Source organism: Schistocerca serialis, chromosome 1, assembly GCF_023864345.2.
Source record: "Schistocerca serialis cubense isolate TAMUIC-IGC-003099 chromosome 1, iqSchSeri2.2, whole genome shotgun sequence".
In the NCBI taxonomy this organism is placed as follows: Eukaryota; Metazoa; Arthropoda; class Insecta; order Orthoptera; family Acrididae; genus Schistocerca; species Schistocerca serialis.
The window spans coordinates 741033291-741056148 of record NC_064638.1 but is presented as its reverse complement, the minus strand read 5'-3'; the positions used below and the strand labels follow the sequence as shown (position 1 = coordinate 741056148).

General features: G+C 42.6%; 1 protein-coding gene across 1 annotated transcript in view; it reads left to right on the top strand.

Moving 5' to 3' along the window:
• Positions 1 to 22858, top strand: part of LOC126481891 (cyclic nucleotide-gated cation channel subunit A) — a gene marked incomplete at its 5' end in the record, with an annotated part of 250818 nt that overhangs the window by 214105 nt on the left and 13855 nt on the right. The window contains one exon of the mRNA XM_050105853.1: positions 13512 to 13911. Coding sequence (XP_049961810.1) covers positions 13512 to 13911 — 400 coding nt within the window. The remainder of the gene's footprint in view (positions 1 to 13511; positions 13912 to 22858) is intronic.

Genomic DNA, 22858 nt, shown 5'->3' with positions numbered 1-22858 from the left:
CGTGTGATCATTGCTTGTACAGCCCTATCGCAGTGTCCGGAGCAAGTATGATGGGTCTGACACACCGGTGTCAATGTGTTCTTTTTTCCATTTCCAGGAGTGTACAACCTGAACAGCAAAGGTCCCAACACACTACCCTGGGTCACATCCGTAGGTACTTCTACATCTGACAATGACTGTGCATCCAAGATAATGTGCTGCGTCATATTTGTAATTCAGCTGCTAGGGGCCATGCACAAATGGAGACGACTTACCATTACAAATGTTAGTGCTACAAATTACTTATAATCGGAATGAAATGTATCATTAAACAGTGACGATTATAGCGTCAAGTCGGTTGCGCCCAGTACCATTTGATCACCAAAGTTGGCAACGAGAAGAATCAACATGTTCCCAGCTCGAATTCCAGCGGCCTCTACAGACTCAGTCGTAGGGAGACGAGAAGCCAAGAAAATATCGATGCGCTTTACTAGGACTAAGCGTACTGGCACAAAGTCGAAACCTGACAAAACTTATTTAATTATACGTCAGCAGATCACATTTTATTCCGTTTAGAAGACACCTGTAACTTAAACAGCAAATTAATTTTCTGACAAAAATACTTCTTAATGTTAGAAATTCGTCTATAATCGTTAGAAATTCTTATAAAAGTGTATTATTTCTTACGCTACGTGTATGGAAACAGGTGTGTTTCAAGACACCATGATGACAGATTCGACTTGTACAACAACGCATACAGGGTGAGTCACCTAAAATTTGCACAGCAGATATTGCGGAAATGGAAAGTGCTATTGATTGCGGTTTTCACAGAATGGATTGATAGTCAGGAGCACGTATTGTCAGTCAATACGCAAATTATAATAATATTTATAAAGTGTATTTCTTGTGCAAACATACAGTTTTCAAGTGGAACAATGCTGACTGACATTAACAAACTAAAAGTAGGCTAAATTAGAACGTCAGTGGTGTTTGTTTAAGGATTCTAGTGTGAATCGTTTACGAGATATCGTATTTTGAAATGTTCCCACGCCGACATCTGCACACTAACAGTGACAGCACACACTAAAGAACAGTAAAAGTGCATACCCTAGTTAGGTGCGTTCTGACCACTAAGGAGATGATCGACCATCACAGGTTGTGTTCAAAATGACAACCGACAGTGACAATACACGCTCCCAGTATGGTATGGAACGACTGCTGCTCACGTGCTAGCATGTCAGCGGAGACTTCTATGAAGGCTTCAGTAATATGCCGTTGCATATTATCGGATGTAGTTGACATATCCTTGTAGACAAAGTCTTTCAACTTCCCCACGGAGAAAAGTCTACAGCGCCAGATCCGGGGAACGGGCCAGCCATGGTGCAGGTCCTCTGCGCCCAGTCCAACTATCTGGGAAGAATTCATGAAGACATCCTGCAGTGCTTCGTGCACTATAAGCTGGACAGCCATCATATTGATGTCACAGGTTCCTCCTAGTCCGCAGAGGAACGTCTTCTAGCATCCGTGGAAGATGATCTGCTAGGAGGCTGCGGTATTTGTACGGGTTCAGTGTTCCATCCATCAAAAACGGACCTATGAGCTGATGATTCACTATCCCACACCACACGTACACTCTCCGTGGACGCCAACTTTCCACCTGTCTAAGCCAATGACGATTGTCAACAGGCCAATAGTGCATGTTACGGCGGTTCACCTGGCCATGATATGTAAATGTAACTTCATCACTGAACAAGCTGTAAGATATATTTGGAGTATCCTGTGGTAATGCCCACGTACAAAAGTTAACAAGATTTTCATAACCGTTTCCATGCAGCCCTTAATGGAGAGAGATGTGACAGGGATTCCACGTATGTCGATGGAGAATGCGCAGGACATGTTCCTGACTCAGGGCACTCCCCCGTGCGATTGCGCGGGGGTTACGTGCGGATCAACTGTAACAGCAACAAGAACATTAATTTTCCCCTCCTCTCTCGTCACGTGTTGCCTTCTGTTACGTTGTCTAGGTGTTACACTGCCACTTTCACGTAACTGGTTGAAGAGGCTGATAAATAACTGCCGAGATTGTTGACGTTTATTGGGATTCTTGCCGCATACACCGAACAACAACCAGCTGCATTCTTCCTACACTCTCCATACACATTGAACATGTCGGCTTTTCTGCATTGGTAAATCCCATTGTCCACTAAAGGCCTACTGCTTGGACTGTCACACACTGAATAACCAGCAAGTCGCAATGAACTCAAGGAACACCAAGTACACTTTAAGCAAACATAACATCATCGTACCTAGCAACTCCGTAAGATGAATGGCACAAAAAAGAATCGGTGTTGAAACTTTTCAAAATACACCTGACTCGAAACCGGACTCGCCATAGAATTCTGCAATAAACACCACTGTCATTCTAATCCATCCCACTTTTAGCCTGTTGATATCAACAGGCACTGTTCCATTTAAAAAGGTATATGTTTGCACAAAAAATACAGTTTCTAAATGTGATTACAATCTGTTGATTGACGAACGATACGAACCCCTGACTACCAATCCATTCTATGAAAACCGCACAGCAGTAGCACTTTCCATTTCCGCTGTATTTGCGTTGCAAGTTTTAGGTAAGTCACCCTGTATACAAGCGAATATCACTACACCACCCATTTTCAACGTGGGATCTGAAACTCGTTTGAGTTGAAGTTTCGAGAACATAACTTCACCGAGGAGTCAAGCAGTATATTGCTCCCTCCTACGTATATCTCGCGAAGAGACCATGAGGATAAAATCAGAGAGATTAGAGCCCACACAGAGGCATACCGACAATCCTTCTTTCCACGAACAATACGAGACTGGAATAGAAGGGAGAACCGATAGAGGTATTCAAGGTACCCTCCGCCACACACAGTCAGGTGGCTTGCGGAGTATGGATGTAGATGTAGATGATATCTCACCGTCAACGGCGGCTTTTTAAATCTGTTGGTTTCGACCGCTTGTAGCATTTATGCTCTCTACAGGGTGCAAAAAATGTCTTTGGATTCAGGTCAGAAACGTTTCTGTGGTGTATGGAAACAATGTATTTTGCTTTCGGGAGATGTCCTATAAATATACTGGGGTTAGAAAGCAATCACCATTTTGCGCTATTAAAAATTCGTTAATAGAGGAGTGCTATAAACTGTCTTCTGTAATGTAGTATGTTTGCACCGTAAGAAACTAATTTGCAACAAGGCTGGGTGAAGTAAATGATCGGCCCCTCCCGCCGTAGGTTCGAGTCCTCCCTCGGGTATGGATGTGTATGTTGTTCTTAGCATAAGTTAGTTTAAGTTAATTTAAGTAGTGTGTAAGTCTAGGGACCGATGACCTAAGCAGTTTGGTCTCTTAGGAATTGGAGTGGCCGTGCGGTTCTAGGCGCTGCAGTCTGGAACCGAGTGACCGCTACGGTCGCAGGTTCGAATCCTGCCTCGGGCATGGATGTGTGTAATGTCCTTAGGTTAGTTAGGTTTAATTAGTTCTAAGTTCTAGGCGACTGATGACCTCAGAAGTTAAGTCGCGTAGTGCTCAGAGCCATTTGAACCATTTCTTAGGAATTCATACACATTTGAACATTTGAAGTAAATGGTAATGAACAACACTGAATTTTGGGATACGCACCGCACGACTAGGGAACTAAGACTCTTGAATCAAAAGATTGGCTGTGGTATTCATACGTCATACCCTCAGTGGCTGTATAGGTGTGAATCGACTCTTTACTGACCGGGAGCAAGGCTGCATCGCCAAGTCTCTCCCCGTTTTTGATCGCGCTCTTAAATGAACGCCTTATTAATACAGTGACGTTCTAACATTGTAGATGAAAGCAAGTACAAGACCGAGAGGTTAAGTACAAACCTAGACAGCTTTATCACCTACTTTGACGATGTAGAAAGACCCGGCAGTTTTCTGCCTGCACAAGACGGAGTATTGTCCTACTTCCTGACGACTACGCTACCTGTATTCTACAAACTGTACATCCTTTCGGAAATTTCGGAAGAGAGAGAGAGAACGTACAGGCTTCTGAGTTCCAAGAACAGTTACGAAAAGTTTGATATAATAGCTCCACGGGATACCTTCCGAGAAGTTCCCGTCTGTAAAACGAGCCATAACCGTACCGTTAATTGACTCTCGTTCCGAAAAGCCGGGCCAACCCATTGTAATTGCCAGTTTTGTACGTGGTCTCCTGAAAGAGAGTCATAAATTGTATAGATTTCTGTCAGAAATTCGTCTGATCTGTTACTGTTCTATATTCAATTTAGTTCGAAGAAGAAACAGCGTAGCACACAATTCTCACTAGTATATCATGAGACTAAAGTACGGAAATCAATGTATGGTGTCTGATCGCCCCTTGTAGCCCTGAAAACTCGACTGTTGTACGGAATTTCCTAGTAATATCTGTCCAGCATTCGCCATTTTATAGCGTATTTTCACTGTCTGCAGCCTTCCCGCAGATGTGTACCTGTCCATAGTATGGAACAATTACTAAAACTCACAGCGCACAGTCACTGCACAACTCATTGATCGCAGAGTTCTGTATCGCTACAACAATGCCACCAACTTACATAGAAACAAATTCGGTGCAGGCTACTTTTTGAAAGACCTTATTCACGATGCACTTGGTGCAGGGAGTGGCAACTGACCCTTAACACAGACAAATATAATGTATTGCGAATACGTAGAAAGAAGGATACTTTATTGTATAATTGTATGATAGCGGAACAAACACTGGTAGCAGTTACTTCTGTAAAATATCTGGGAGTATGTGTGCGGAACGATTTGAAGTGCAATGATCATATAAAATTAATTGTTGGTAAGGCGGGTGCCAGGTTGAGATTCATTGGGAGAGGCCTTAGAAAATGTAGTCCATCAACAAAGGAGGTGGCTTACAAAACACTCGTTCGACCTATACTTGAGTATTGCTCATCAGTGTGGGATCCGTACCAGGTCGGGTTGACAGAGGAGATAGAGAAGATCCAAAGAAGAGCGGCGCGTTCCTCACAGGGTTATTTGGTAAGCGTGATAGCGTTACGGAGATGTTTAGCAAACTCAAGTGGCAGACTCTGCAAGAGAGGCGCTCTGCATCGCGGTGTAGCTTGCTGTCCAGGTATCGAGAGGGTGCGTTTCTGGATGAGGTATCGAATATATTGCTTCCCCCTACTTATACCTCCCGAAGAGATCACGAATGTAAAATTAGCTACTCTAAAAACCTCAGTCTAATGTAGAATTGCATTTATATGATTTTAATTGGCGTATATGAGCTGTATAAGACAATTAACTTCCTAGTACCGGTATGTCATTTTGGGCCACTCTTTCCCCTACATTTGGTAAGTCACCAGTCAAAAATGGATTTTCATTTAAGTAACTGTATGAAGCCCACGTGAAAACTTCGGTGCACATAATCTGAAAGTTAAAGTCGCTTGCTTACAATGTAACGTTGTTTCGGGGCAGTTCAGTACCGACCTCTTCAGCATCGCCACGTTCATGGTCGCACCTTCAGTGATTGATTTCAATGCGAAACGTTTATCAATACTAATTACAAAAATTCTTGGCCTGGAAGTGAGCCTTATTTCCCAACGTAGTCCCTTTTACATCACCACACCCTGTGAAACATTTCTCCAGTGAACGTTTCTATTTTTCAAGTGCGATTCTGGAGAGACTGCAAAATATCCATAACCTATATGGCAGCTATGACTTTATTGGACTCATATTATATATTACAGCCAACACTTCCCTTACATCTGCAATATACGGAAGTCAGAGAATATAGCGTGTGATGGATAGGGGTGAGCCGGCCGCGGTGGTCTAGCGGTTCTAGGCGCTCAGTCCGGAGCCGCGGGACTGCTACGGTCGCAGGTTCGAATCCTGCCTCGGGCATGGATGTGTGTGATGTCCTTAGGTTAGTTAGGTTTAAGTAGTTCTAAGTTCTAGGGGACTGATGACCACAGATGTTAAGTCCCATAGTGCTCAGAGCCATTTGAACCATTTGATAGGGGTGATTCTAGCCTCAAACCCATCAGATTTCCAGCTGTCAAACCACCTTTGTGATTGGTTGCATTTTCTAAGAAAAAAGGATGGATTATTTTCTCTTTCGGAACATCGACCCCATCTCACGTATTTTTTTCATCTATTTGACCTAGAAGACTTGTGTAATATTCGCAAGTTATTGGTTTACACTTTGCAAAGTAATCAATAACAACAGTGGCGTTTTCAATCTAGATCGAGCAAGCACACTGGCTTGCGGCCAAAGAACTGGTTCTCTGTATTGTTTATGACGAGCAGTAGTGGCTCAGTGTCTAATGCACAGTGACAAATCGGCGCACAAGATCAGCTGGATTGTTTTTAAAATAGTAAATTATTTTTCGCTTTTGTTTATGGTCGCAATTCAACAAATGTATCACACATATTGCACAGAACCTTCTTTCAGGTGATTCTTAATATCAGATGCACCACACTCCTTCAACTGATGCCTAGGGCGTCAGCTGGTTGGTGCACCTTTAATCAGTAATCGGTCTGTACCGTACAATGCACTTTCTCGACTTTTTCATCTGTGATTGCAGTTTTCGGACTTCCTTCACTTATATCATCATCAGAAGTCCTTCACTCGAATCATATTCATGCAAAGGGAGGCTGCGTTCGAAGTCAGTGACCTTTTCTTAATTTTTGAAATTACAAAGGGGGATTTATCAACCTTCAGAACTTCGGATAAATACTCGTTGAGGATAAAGCGTAAAAAAAGAAAGAAATTGACGGCAGGGCATTCCAATTTATCAATTTGAGCAGAACGCAAACACGATACTACCACTCAAAAGTTGCATAAATATAATTATTCTACGTATTAAGCTAATTAATCTATTCAAAATTACGTATTTTATATTTCGCAAAGCAAACATTGTTAACTCGTATTGGAAGAACTGGGCTCGGTGGCTGACGTAGCGCTAGCTCACCGTGTTCGGTAAGGGAACTGCCAACCCTCTGTAATAATAACAATAACAATAATAAAACTGAGAGAATTTTTCACCGATGGAATTTTAAACGTGTTATGCGACATCGGAAGGAAACTGATGACGACCAAAGACAAAGGAACAGATAGACAGGAGGACAGAATAAAAAAGGAAAAGGTGGTCCAGTGGAAAAGTGGCAGATTTCAATTCCAAAGGTATCGGGTTCGATTCACAGGCGATTCTAGGGTTTTTATCTACCACTTACGATTTCTTTCACTTCTGGCAGTGAAAAATGCCGTGGTTCGGAATCCAGCTTAAATTGTAGGGCGTCCTGTAAACGACTGGGCAAGTCAGTTTACAGGTCGGAGGAAAGCAACGGCGTACCACCTCCAACACGACTATGCCCAGTAAAAGTCAGTGGTGCTCAAAACAATCTTGAAACTTCAGTCTGATGGCTGCTTTACTTACTATAGAAAGAGACTATGATGTGCTAACAGGTATAATTAGATACAACAGTGTTATCAGATTAGTTCCGTAATTAAATCTGAGTACTATCAAGCAACAGATAGTTCCGTTGTAAAGTTGGCAGCATGAATGGACTGAGATTTGTTTTGTCCGCAAGAGAGCACCACGGAGATGCTGAAAATCCTAAACAGGCATATGCTTGAAGACAGACACCAATTACCCCCCAAAAGCCTGCTTACAAAGTTTCAAGAAACAGCAGTAGCGAGGAATCTAGGAACGGAGTACATCCCCTTACGTATCGCTCCCGTAGGGACCGCGACACTGAATTTGCCTCATTACAGCGCGCAGAGAGGCGTTTAACCCTTTGACTACCATCGGCACGTATGTGTCCCACGATAGGTTTACAGAGAACCAATTGGAATTTGTTGCATGTTACTGCTACGTATCAATGTCCGACTATTAAAAGGTAGCCCACTAATGGTTAGCAGAATTCTTATAATTACAGACTGCTGCTGTAGTTGTACTGTCCTCGAGTGTCATTGTTAACCGCCATCACGGTAATGTCACATCGAATTACCAAATTCGCAAAGCGGGCTGCCTCCGAACTCTCCCTGACTCATCGTGTCAATGGCTTGCGCCCACGAACTCACGCTTGCCACTTCACAAAATAAGTAAACACTGAGCACACGTAGTTTATTACAAGCTTGGAGAGATGCTCTCACTACTGGTGTGTGTCTGTTTTCGATATGTCTTGTAGTTTTTGCACAGTCGTCTTCTGAACCCTCCGCAGGTACTTAGGAATAACCTCGTATGTCCTATCCCCCACCCCAGCCGCCTTAGAAAACGAAACGGCGGGAAATATTCGTTTCATATTAATTAACATAATTAACATAACCATACATCAATGTTTTTTAAATAAAACTGGTAGTGAAAGGATTAAGCTGTCATTCTTCCCACACTCGATATGCGGTTGGAACGGGAGAAAAATCCTAGTACGTGGCACAGTTGGAAGTAGCCTCTGGCACCCACTTCACGATGCTTTGCACAGCAGAGATTTACATGCACTCGACTTACGTTACTATGCAACAGCAGACACCAACGTAACGAAATTCATTGATGTCAACGTCATCACCACGTTAATCCATGGACATTTCACCTTGCCCTCTTGACATTAATAATAAAAAGGGATCTGAGACACGCTGGCCGCTAGCTGTTTATTATCAGCATTTCTTGCTGGTAGCGGTCACAGGATCGTCAGCTTATTACACGTACCGATGGTACACCGTGGTAGTAAAGGCCGTATAGAGCGCGGCTTCTTCGCGTGATACCAGACTTCATCTGTTCGACGATTGATTCCTGCGAATGGTTATGCGTGAATTCCTTGCCTGACTGGTTTTCGTCTCCACAGCTGACTAGCCTTTGCTCATAATATCAATAAAACTAGTTCAACAGAATCTGACAAATGCATTTCTTGGGTCGCAGTGCTAGTGCATGGAGACTGCCAATAGTTAAAGACAGTATAAGTCAAAAAATAAAATAATATGAACTCTAAGAAAGATTATCTACAATTTTTTGTTTATAAATAAAGCTGCCGTTCTTGAATCTTATTACATCTTTAGCTCTTTAGAACGAGTTTTCGATTGTTTCAAATAATAATTTTAGGACAGGGTTTTGCTTTCCAAATGGTTCAAATGGCTCTGAGCACTATGGGACCCAACATCTTAGGTCATAAGTCCCCTAGAACTTAGAACTACTTAAACCTAACTAATCTAAGGACATCACACACACCCATGCCCGAGGCAGGATTCGAACCTGCGACCGTAGCAGTCCCGCGATTCCGGGCTACAGCGCCAGAACCGCACGGCTTTCCAAATGGAGCTGTAGGTTCCACCGTGACTTGTTTTCCTCCTTCGCCTCCCCCCCCCCCCCCCCCCCCGCTCCCCTCATACTCCCACTCCCCCTAGGATGGGGATGGAATCTGAGTACCCCCACCCGTCTCCGCCGAGGGTAAATGTTCGTTGAGGTATGACAAAGTTTTCTAAAAGTTTGCGTAGCGTTTATCTGAGGCAGGACGTGGGTTACAGTGCGGCATTTATCTAGATGAATATGGGAAACCGCAGGCTGGTCGGCTCTCCAGTCCTCGTCGTTAATCCGCGAGGCGGATTCGATGTGGGGAAGGCCCACCTCCCCGTATCACGGAAGGATGTCGATTCCACTGAGTAGTGCACTGTTTTTTATTCATTATTAGTACGTACAGTTTCCTGTACTCAATTTTTACTGTACTCATTTCCTCAAGTTCGAGTGACTACTACTCACGTTATACGACAACTGACAGTAAAAAATATTAGTAACAGGAATGAATACATTAAAATACTTTACAACTTCTTTATCATTTGTAGGCATTTTACGTAATACTACTTTTACGAACTTCCATTTTTACTAACCATATTTTGATTAATGTTGTAACCATAATAGATCCTTACATTTACAAATTCCTAACGACTCAGAATATAAGAAAAAATACAATTTTGTCTTACAAAACGTGCCAAAGTATTACAATTACTGAAAAATGTCCAGACAATCAGATTTTCTCTAAAAATCGTCTTTTGCATAGTTCAGTGAGAATCAGTTTGATAACGACAATGTCTGTTCCTTGACAATACACAGTTTTACTATGCAAATAATTTGTGCACTTTATTGTCCTTAATAAAACATGTCAACATACCAAAGTACCTGTTACATTTACGTTTCCAATACATGTCAGTAAACGTGTCCAGAATTTGCTTTATGGAATATAATATACATAGTTCACAATAATTTACGAGTTTTCCTTAACGATTTGTAGTAAATGATTTTATAGCTATTTTTGTTTTACGGAATATGTCATATAAGCATTGTTACATACATTCCCTTTTAATCAACGTTGGGTTCGAGAACAAACTAGTAGATCAATAACATTGTACTGGGTGGTTATAATTAAAGCACAGCTACTCACAGAGATCCATTGTGGGCTGCTATTATCATATTTCAGCGAAAATTGGTAGATATGCTACTGCATTAATGCGAAATCGATTGTCGCTGGAAAAAAAATAGTTCCAATTATGACCACCAGGTGGAAATCTGGAGCTGTGAATGAAAGAAAGACGTAAAGAAACATTTCCATATGTAATGGATTAGGAACAGGATGTGGTCAGGAAAGGTTAAGCAAGTGAGAAAGACATAATGCTTGTTTTATTATTAATTGCCACTTACGCAGTTTGTCCAATACAGGCTCCAGAGACGTCAATAAGGTGCTGTAGAGTACCACATTTGCACCTGGTGGCCTAAATTGGAACTAATTTTTTTCTAGCGTCAATCGGTTCCGCATTAGTGCACTGGAATATCTACCAGGTTTTGCTGGCATATGGTAATTGAAGCCCACACTGGATCTCTGAGAGTAGCTGCACTTTACATATAACGACTCGGTTCATATGCTAGCAGTGTTACCGGAATTCATCACCATTCTGGGGAGTTCCTCAAGACTTTTGGCTTTGACGACACACACACACACACACACACACACACACACACACACACACACACACTGGTTTCGTTCTCCATCTCAGTCTGCAACACTAGGGACAGTGAACAGACGCATCTACATCTACATCTACATCCATACTCCGCAAGCCACCTGACGGTGTGTCGCGGAGGGTACCCTGAGTACCTCTATCGGTTCTCCCTTTCATTCCAGTTTCGTATTGTTCGTGGAAAGAAGGATTGTCGGTATGCCTCTGTGTGGGCTCTAATCTCTCTGATTTTATCCTCATGGACTCTTCGCGAGATATACGTAGGAGGGGGCAATATACTGCTTCACTCCTCGGTGAAGGTATGTTCTCGAAACTTCAACAAAAGCCTGTACCGAGCTACTGAGCGTCTCTCCTGCAGAGTCTTCCACTGGAGTTTATCCATCATCTCCGTAACGCTTTCGCGATTACTAAATGATCCTGTAACGAAGCGCGCTGCTCTCCGTTGGATCTTCTCTATCTCTTCTATCAACCCTATCTGGTACGGATCCCACACTGCTGAGCAGTATTCAAGCAGTGGGCGAACAAGCGTACTGTAACCTACTTCCTTTGTTTTCGGATTGCATTTCTTTAGGATTCTTCCAATGAGTCTCAGTCTGGCATCTGCTTTACCGACGATCAACTTTATATGGTCATTCCATTTTAAATCACTCCTAATGCGTACTCCCAGATAATTTATGGAATCAACTGCTTCCAGTTGCTGACCTGCTATATTGTAGCTAAATGATAAGGGATCTTTCTTTCTGTGTATTCGCAGCACATTACACTTGTCTACATTGAGATTCAATTACCATTCCCTGCACCATGCGTCAATTCGCTGCAGATCCTCCTGCATTTCAGTACAATTTTCCATTGTTAAAACTTCTCGATATACCACAGCATCATCCGCAAAATGGCCGTGCGGTTAAAGGCGCTGCAGTCTGGAACCGCAAGACCGCTACGGTCGCAGGTTCGAATCCTGCCTCGGGCATGGATGTTTGTGATGTCCCTAGGTTAGTTAGGTTTAACTAGTTCTAAGTTCTAGGGGACTAATGACCTCAGCAGTTGAGTCCCATAGTGCTCAGAGCCATTTGAACCAGCCATCCGCAAAATGCCTCGGTGAACTTCCGGTGTTATCCACAAGGTCATTTATACAGGGTGTTACAAGAAGGTACGGCTAAACTTTCAGGAAACATTCCTCGCACACAAAGAAAGAAAATATGTTATGTGGACATGTGTCCAGCAACGCTTACTTTCCATGTTAGAGCTCATTTTATTACTTCTCTTCAAATCAGATTAATCATGGAATGGAAACACACAGCTACAGAACGTATCAGCGTGACTTCAAACACTTTGTTACAGGAAATGTTCAAAATGTCCTTCGTTAGCGAGGATACATGCATCCACCCTCCGTCGCATGGAATCCCTGATGCGCTGATGCTGCCCTGGAGAATGGCGTATTGTATCACAGCCGTCCACAATACGAGCACGAAGAGTCTCTACATTTGGTACCGGGGTTGCGTAGACAAGAGCTTTCAAATGCCCCCATAAATGAAAGTCAAGAGGGGTGAGGCCAGGAGAGCGTGGAGGCCATGGAATTGGTCCGCCTCTACCAATCCATCGGTCACCGAATCTGTTGTTGAGAAGCGTATGAACACTTCGACTGAAATGTGCAGGAGCTCCATCGTGCATGAACCACGTGTTGTGTCGTACTTGTAAAGGCACATGTTCTAGCAGCACAGGGACAGTATCCCGTATGAAATCATGATAACGTGCTCCATTGAGCGTAGGTGGAAGAACATGGGGCCCAATCAAGACATCACCAACAATGCCTGCCCAAACGTTCACAGATGTCAACACAAGCACCGAAGTCAACATTACCTTCCTTCAATTGGACCAACTGGCGGTGAATCGAGGAAGTACAGTACATACTGACGAAACTAAAATGAGCTCTAACATGGAAATTAAGCGTTTCCGGACACATGTCCACATAACATCTTTTCTTTATTTGTGTGTGAGGAATGTTTCCTGAAAGTTTGGCCGTACCTTTTTGTAACACCCTGTATATAATGCGAGTAGCAACGGTCCTACGACACTCCCCTGCGGCACACCTGAAATCACTCTTACTTCGGAAGACTTCTCTCCATTGAGATTGACATGCTGCGTTATGTTATCTAGAAACTCTTCAGTCCAATCACACAATTGGCAGTCCAATCACACAATTGGTCTGATAGTCCATATGCTCTTACTTTGTTCATTAAACGACGCACTTGGCCCTAAGTGCCTTGCTCGCACTCTTTTTTTGCTCGCTCAGTAAAGGTGAGTGTATACTTGCTAGCAACAAGCTCGGGAGCCCTTTGCAAGCCTATCGGTGAAAAAGTGACACGGAGAGTATCTCCCTAGCATTATGACGGCCATAGTCCTCGCGATCACACGAATGGTCCATCGAGCTCGACATAAAAACCAGCAGCAGGTGGCTGCCAAGTGTAGAGGCACCGCGAGATGTTGACAGGGCAGCGGGTTGAGCGACCGGTCGCTTGCGCAGGTGTTCAGCCCCGGCGACTACATCTGCCGCGTGGGCGACGTGGGCCGCGAGATGTACATCGTGAAGCGCGGCCGGCTGAGCGTCGTGGCGGACGACGGGCACACCGTGCTGGCCACGCTCAGCGCCGGCTCCGTCTTCGGCGAGGTGAGCGTGCTCGACATCGCGGGCAACCGCACCGGCAACCGGCGCACGGCCAACGTGCGCTCGCTCGGCTACTCGGACCTCTTCTGCCTGGCCAAGCGCGACCTCTGGGAGGCGCTCGCCGACTACCCGGACGCGCGCCGCTCCCTCACCGAGCGCGGCTGCCAGCTTCTGCGCAAGGACGGCCTGCTCGACGAGGAGGCCTTCCACCGCGCCCAGGCCGAGCGCGAGTCGCTCGCCGACAAGGTCGACCGTCTCGGTACGTCCGCTTCTCTGCTGTATTCTTCTCTACTCTACTATAGCAAACTCTAGTCTAAGTCACTAAAAGCTAGGTTTCACCACACCAGAGTCGACGAGTATCCGGAACGACTTATTTTACTCAGCAGCACAGTGTACGCTGCAGAGCTGTAAAACTATCGTAGAATACCGTAAGTCAGCGTAGACTACAGTAGTTTTCCTAGTAGCTTTGGTCATTTAAGTCAACACCGACTCCAGCGCTTGTTCGTGACGTCGCGTCAGCTAAGCACGGCGAACGCCAGGTCTGTTGCAGGCATACTCCTAATGGTGGTGTCTCCCTCTGACACAGGAAATGTGAAACTATTGGCGGTAGTTGACCAACACACATTGTTCTGAGAGATTTCTGCAATCAATTAATTGTGCAATTCATTACACTTCTTAACAAATAGTGTACTCCTGAACTTAAATTTCCACCTATTTTGTCCGCAGCTCGTGGTCGTGCGGTAGCGTTCTCGCTTCCCACGCCCGGGTTCCCGGGTTCGATTCCCGGCGGGGTCAGGGATTTTCTCTGCCTCGTGGTGACTAGGTGTTGTGTGCTGTCCTTAGGTTAGTTAGGTTTAAGTAGTTCAAAGTTCTAGGGGACTGATGACCATAGATGTTAAGTCCCATAGTGCTCAGAACCATTTTAACCATCCACCTATTTTAAGGACTGACATACAAAAACAACTTCATGGTCCAGCAGCAACAGAATTCGTGCTTCTTTACCTTATTCGTAAATCTGAGGAATTTACGTTTGTATTGGGTTGCTTTTACGAGAAACTGTGAACATATTGGTGCTCTTCTTTAGGTATCTTGGTTGACTATGGGATGAGGAGCACTGAATGTTAATGAAATATCTTGCGATTGTACACGTTGGGGAGGGGGTGGGGGACAGAAGAAGATGCAAAAGAGAGATACTTGTTTTATCAAATAATTTTTTTTTATATTATAAAGTTTCTCCTTTCAGTTGCAAGAGGGGAATATTTATCTTTTCTAATGTGCATGTTTAAAAAAGTTTAAGCTCAGCAGTATTTTCGATGTATGAAGCTATTTTGTTTCCTGTTTAGAATTCCTTTCGTTGAAAACGACTGTAATCTAATGACTGGCAACAGTTGAACATTTACGCATGTAAATTAGTTCACATTTCCAGTGACGACGTCAAACGAAAATAAATAAAATAAACGAGTTAATTGTAAGGGCGTTGGGGTAAGTTTCAACAACTAAATGGATCAAGTAAATATATCCAGAATGAGATTTTCACTCTGCAGCGGAGTGTGCGCTGATATGAAACTTCCTGGCAGATTAAAACTGGCACTGGAAGAAGTGAAGCTTTGAGGACGGGGCGTGAGTCGTGCTTGGGTAGCTCAGTCGGTATAGCACTAGCCCGCGAAAGGCAAAGGGCCCGAGTTCAAGTCTCGGTCCGGCATACAGTTTTAATCTGCCAGGAAGTTTCAAGTAAATATAGTTACTTGAATGTAAAATTTCCGAAGCTCGCAATGGGGCAAAGCATCTTCTCATATTGATCTACGTTTGTTTCGACAGGATTCAGTAATACAGAACTATGATCTTCATTTGTAGCTTTACGATACTAAGAAAATCTTTCATTTAAATAAAACTGCAGAATCCAAAACAATACCAAACATTTTGTCCAAAAATAAGAGATTTATAGTCATAGGCACGCCCAGGCGTTTCTGCGTGCAACAGACTTGGCGTTCGCCGTGCCTAGCTGACGTGACGTCACGAACAAGCGACGAGGCCTTCCTTCAAGTCGGTGTTGTTTAAGGTCGTACCCGCGTTACCTATACGTTGGGTGTGTTGCATACCGATTGGGCGTTACCTCCTAGCCATCACTTTCTTTACGTATGCGATCAGTCTTACTAGAAATGTGAAATCCGAGCTGTTAGAACCGATACCAGTATTTTAGTTTCTTCGGTATTTGTTTGGTCTCGGTTGTCATCATCATCAGTGTTCTGCCAAAAGGCAGGTTTTCACATGGTAGTTCTCCAGGCTATCCAGTCTTCTGCCATCCTCTTCAGGTCTGCGTAATTTCCTCTTCCCTTTATGTCGGCTATCATCTTGTACCTCCTTCTTCCTCTCAGTCTTCTCCCACAAACCAGTCCTTGCAAAGTGTCTGCTAGCAAGCACTCCCTTCTCAATGAATGTCCCAACCAGCTCTTTTTCCTTTCTCTTACAACCTTCAGCAGACATCTTCTTTCACCAACCCTTTCCAATACTCTTTCATTACTCACTCTTTCCATCCAGCTTATTCTCTCCATTCTCCTATACATCTCAAATGCTTCTAACCTTTTTTCATCCTCTCGTCTCAGGATCCATGTTTCTGCCCCATATAGTGCCACACTCCAGACAAAACTTTTGACAAGCCTTTTCCTTAGTCCTTTATCTAATTTGCCACATAAGAGGCTCCTCTTTCTGTTGAATACCTCCTTCACTATGGCAATTCGAGTTTTCACCTCCTGGTGACATCTCAAGTCTTCAGTTATTGTGCTTCCAAGATATTTAAATTCACTTACTTGGATAATGGTAGATTGTCCTATTTTAATATTGGACAGTCTGCGTCTTGTACTGATGACCATACTCTTTGTTTTTGCTGTGTTCACTTGCATCCCATATTCCACACAACCTTCAACAGGTGTTGCTTGTAACAGGTATTTTTTTTTTATTTTTTACTAATAACGATTTTAAAACCTATATATATATATAAATTATCTATAGCAGCAATGCTAAAATGTTTGTTTTTAAATAAACCTTTTCTTTTTTTAAAAAAAAAGGGAGTAATTTTGTTCGTAAAATTTGCATTGGTTTGATATATTGCATTATTATAGCAAATGGGAAAAGCGATTAGTGCCATCTTAGTAACAATGCCGACAGAAACAAGAAACAAACGTATTGCATAAGAATTGGTGCAACACTGCGGAGACAGTAATGTCCCAGTTGCCGTGTGTCGTGGCTTAAGGTGTACGTGTACTTTCATTGTCCCACTTGGTCTATACGGTAGTTTCTCGCTGTCGTCGGTGGATATCCGTTGTACTGGAGAGTGGCACCAACTCTAGCCTGGAAATATGTTTACAAAGCGACGTAGCAATGAAGTACATGCATCATTTGCTTTAAAAGCCTAAGGATTTGTCTGCCATTTCTACGAAACAATAATAGAGGAAGGATATTGAGGTAACAGTAATAAATTCAAAAATTAATAGCAAGTCGCTTATTATATATAAAATAAAAATAGAAAGTAGCTAATCTGCTGCCTGTGACTACATAATTCGCATTTATCTGCTTGTAGCACTTGAAAACGGACAAATTAACATGAAAAATATTCTCCGACGTCAGTTTTCAACATTTAGCACTGACTATTCGAAATGAACAAATAGTGGTTTACACTGACAAGCCAAAACATTATGACCACTGCCCACAACATCGTTGGATGCCTCCTGGTGGGATTGCGGGCGCATGACGCAGTGACAAAAGTGTGTAGCTGGAGCAGATACGGATAGGAGATCACCCTAGCGAAGAAATGACCTGCAAACGGGGAAATCCATTGAAATGAGTGACTTTGACAATTGTTGTTGTGGTCTTCAGTCCTGAGACTGGTTTGATGCAGCTCTCCATGCTACTCTATCCTGTGCAAGCTTCTTCATCTCCCAGTACCTACTGCAGCCTACATTCTTCTGAATCTGCTTAGTGTATTCATCTCTTTGTCTCCCTCTACGATTTTTACCCTCCACGCTGCCCTCCAGTACTAAATTGGTGATCCCTTGATGCCTCAGAACATGTCCTACCAACCAATCCCTTCTTCTAGTCAAGTTGTGCCACAAACTCCTCTTCTCCCCAATTCTGTTCAATACCTCCTCATTAGTTATGTGATCTATCCATCTAATCTTCAGCATTCTTCTGTAGCACCACATTTCGAAAGCTTCTATTCTTTTCTTGTCTAAACTATTCGTCCATGTTTCACTTCCATACATGGCTACACTCCATACAAATACTTTCAGAAACGACTTCCTGACACTTAAATCAATACTCGATGTTAACAAATTTATCTTCTTCAGAAACGCCTTCCTTGCCATTGCCAGTCTACATTTTATATCCTCTCTACTTCGACCATCATCAGTTAGTTTGCTCCCCAAATAGCAAAACTCCTTTACTACTTTAAGTGTCTCATTTCCTAATCTAATTCCCTCAGCATCACCCGACTTAATTCGACTACATTCCATTATCCTCGTTTTGCTTTTGTTGATGTTCATCTTATATCCTCCCTTCAATCTTTTGACAAAGGGCAGATTATTATTACGCAAAGCCTGTGAACGAGTATCGCGAAAACGGCGAAGCTGTCGAATGTTCATGTACTACTGGCGTAAGCATGTACAGAAGGAGGCAGAAGGACAGTTAAGCTACCAATAGATGCGCACATACATTAATCCTTGTTCCACAGATCATGAATACGACATTTCGCAATGGTGTGGAACTTGTCACCTTAACATACGTTTTCTTTACACAAAGTAATTAATCAATAATTTTTTTACAGTTACTACTTCATATCTACGAATTCATCTATTGAGTAGAAGGAGTTGTCACACAGAAATTCTTTCAATTTGCTTTTAAATGTTTTTTGGATATCTGTCAGACTTTTAATACTATTTGGCAAATGACCAAAGATTTTTGTGGCTACATGGTTGGGCGTCCACGACTTCTCACAGAACGTGGAGTTTAGAGGCTTGTCTGCTCTTTAAAGTAGGACAGATGGTGGTCTGGGCATCTTAGTTGAAAGAGTACAACGTTCGTGCATGCACAAGTGTTTTGGGACACACCGTTCATCATACATTGTTCAACATGGAGTTCCGCTGCAGATCACCCCTACGTGTGCATAAGTTGACCCGATATGCAAAGATGATGAGACTGGTACAGGATGGACTCATGTGAAAAGCTGCACCAAACCAATTTTCAGACTGAAGACCACAACAACAATCCATTTGCAGCCAAATTCTTAAGTTGTTCTATGAGTAGTGAGCATGTCATACTGTAATGCAGACGTCATGGGTTAAATTCCAATTACACACTAGTTTTCATATCTCTGAACCACTAAAGAAGTTTTCAACTATGTATGATTCAGAGCAGACACAGCCATTCCATACACTACACAGACTTCTTCTACCTGATATCCATCTCTCAGTGTATCACTTTAATAACCATGCTACCTATGTTGTAAAGTTTCCAGAACCAGTGCTACTACATGGTGTGTCGGTGTATCTGCATCTATGTGAGCTTTTCCACTTTTTCAAACCATTTCATCCATTAATGGACAGCAATTACTGGTATGGTATCATATGAGATCCAACATCAATCTTTATTTTCCTCTTAGCAGAGACCAATGCAAATTCTGGTCAACCGTTTCTGTAGCCTACATTCAGAGAATGAGCCATATGACCATATCAGTATTATAGTCCAGTTGTCTCTGAACTCACTTGTCACACATACATCGTTATTCCTTATTATGTGGTTACTTTCTTATTTGCACTTTATATTGCACACATAATTCACACAGCAATGGCATATTTAGAAATTCTCACCTACGTATGAGATTGTCCTTGAACACACAACTTTATCCAGCCTGCACTTTCTGTTCTCATTTTATCCATGTCAGGTCCAGCAGACCTCATACAACGACGTTTGTGTGCTGCTTCTCCACGAAACTGTAGTGGGAACATCGTATTTAATTCATAATTTTTTTAAGTCTTATGAGACCACTGAAGATCACCCCTACGTGTTCATAAGTTGACCCGACATCGACAGTTACGAGTACAGCGGGCACAGAACCATCCGGATTCGACCGTCGATTGATGGAAAGTTGTCAGCTATTCGAGTGAGTCACATTTTTGCTACGCTAGGCCGCTGGTCGTATCCACAAACGCCGTCATCGAGGTGAATAGTGGATGGAAACGTGTAGCGCGCCATGGATGCAGGCTGGTGGGAACAGTATATGCTATTGGAGACATTCTCCTGCGCTTGCATGGGACCTGTGGTAACATCGAAGGTACGCTGACAGCTGCGAACCATCTGCGTCCTTTCATGCTTGATGTCTTCTCTGATGACGATGTCATCCTTCAAAAGTATAGTTGTCCGTGTCTCGGAGCCAGAGCCATGCTAAAGTGGTTCCAGGAGCATTATAGTGAACTCATGTTGATGTCTCGATGATCAAATTCGCCTGATATAAATCCTATGAAACACATCTGGGTCCCCATTGGGCGCCATCATTGCATTCGCGAATCAGCGATGAAATTACATTACTTGTGCATAGACATTTCCTGCCTCACACCTCCACATACCCATCAACAACTGTCAGATACATGATACGCAGAATCAGTGAAATATCTCCCTTGGTCGAATTAAATCAGATAATACTGAAAGAATAAGATTAGAAAATGAGAGTGTACAGGATGAAGCTCCTAAAACTTGCACCCCAAGTATTGCAGAAATGAAAAGTACTATTGATGTGTGATTTTCACAGAATGCATTGGTAGTCAGGGGTTCGTATTGTTAGTCAATATACAGATTATAATAATACTTATAAAGTGTATTTTCTGTGGCAACATACAGTTTTTAAATGGAACATGCCTATTGGCATTAACAAACTAAAAGTAGGGTAAATTAAAATGTCAGTGGTATTTGTTACAGGATTCTAGTGCGAATTGTTTATGAGATATTGCATTTTTAAATGTTCCCACACCGACATTTGTACAATGCCTGTGGTAGCGCACACTAAATAACAGCACAAGTGCATACACTAGTTATGTGGCTTCTGACCACAGGATGTGTTCAAAATGACCACTGGCAGTGGCAATACATAGTCCCTGGCTGGTATGGAACGACTGTTGCACATGTGTTAGCATTTCAGCGGAGATTTCCTAGTGGGCTGCAGTAATACGTCACTCCATATCATCGGGTGTAGTTGGTATATCCCTGTGGATAGCATTTTCAGCTTTCCCCACCGAGAAAAATTTGTAGGCATCAAATCCGGGGAGTGGGCTGATCAAGGTACAGGTCCTCTGTGTCCAGTCCAATGATTTGGAAATAATGTGCAAAGACATGCTGTAGTACTTCATGCACAATGGGCTGGACAACCATAATGTTGGTGCCACAGGTTCCTCCCAATCTGCAGAGGAACATCTTCTAGCATCCTTGGAAGAGGGCCTTTCAGGAGGCTGCGATACTTGTGCATGTTCAGTGTTCCTTGTTTGAAGCGCTGGCCTATGACCTGTTGGCTAACTGTCCACATCACACATTTATACTCCATGGACACTGACGTTCCACATGACAAAGCCAATGGAGATTGTCAACAGATCTATAGTGCTTGTTTTGGCAGTATACCTGGCAATAATTGGTAAATGTAGTTTCATCACTAAACAAGATACAGGTCTGGAGTATCCTGGCTAATGCCCATGTACAGAAATTATCATGATTCTCATAATCGTTTCCATGCAGCTCTTGATGGAAAGAGATGTGATAGGGATCGAACCTATGTCAATGGAGAATGTGTAAGACACTTGCCTGACTAAAGCCACTTCCTTGTGTGATTTGCTTGAGAGCTAAAGTGGGGATCAACTGCAACAGCAACAAGAAGATTAACTTCCCTCCCTCTTCCATTGTCACTTGTTTCCCTCTGTTATGTAGTCTAGGTGTTGTACAACCATTTTCACATAATTAAAGAATTCAATAAATAACTGCTGGGATGGTTGATGGGTATTGAGATATCTTGCCGCATACACCGTACAAAAATGAACATCGTCCACTCATGATCTGCTACTTGGACTGTCACGCACTAACTGACTAGCAAGTTGCAGTGTGCTCAAGGAACACACAAGCACACTGTAAGCAAACATTGGTGTGTAAACTTTTCAGAATACCATGTCTTGTAAATGACTGACACTAGAGTTCTGCAACAAACACCACTGACATTCTAGTTTACTCTATTTTTAGTTAGTTAATGTCAATAGGCATTGTTCCATTTTAAAAAGTGTTTGTTTGCACAAAAATACACTTTCTAAGTATTATTATAATCTGTTTATTGGATAACAATGCAAGCCTCTAACTACCAGTGCATTTTGTGAAAACTGCACATCAATAGCACTTTCCATTTCTGCAATATTTCTGGTGCAAGTTTTTAGGTGATTCGCCCTTTATATATAGGTTGTTAGAAGTATAAGTATAGATATCTATACTGATGGGCAAAGATAGTGTATCAAATAACATCACATCAATATTTACTTGATTTGAATATTAATAATTATGGTTGTTATGATTAGTATTTTCAGGTTGGTTAGTACCTCCAAGTTAGTATCTCCCCTGGGCAGCAGATCAGGTATTGAAGTATGGACACAAAACAGGAAGTCTATACTGACAGGCATAGTCCACTTCACAGTGCAGTTAAAACAGTTCAGAAATGAACACTTACAAATTATTTGATGTGTTTGCAGGAAGACTGTTGGACTCAGAGAAAAAGCAGCTAACACATTGAAGTGGACAGATATTAAGGTACCAGTTACTAAAACATCTGTATGTGTACCCTCAACACCCTCTACATATATGAGCAACAAAATAACTGACACTGACAGAGCTAAAGAAGATATGAAACCTAGATGGCAATAGAAATAAAAGCTCCCCTAAAAAAAGTGAAATACATCAACACAAAATATAAATTGAAGTCTTAGGGAGTCTCTTCTAAAAATGCTGGTCTGGAATGTTTCCTTATATTGAAATGAAGCTTGAACAATATGCAGTACAGACAAGTAAAGAATACATGTTTCTGAAATGTGATGTTACAGAAGAATTCTGGAGATTAAGCGGGTAGGCTGGATAACCAATGAAGAGGTGCTGAATCAAGTCATTGAGAAATGATTTTTATTGCACAGCTTGAT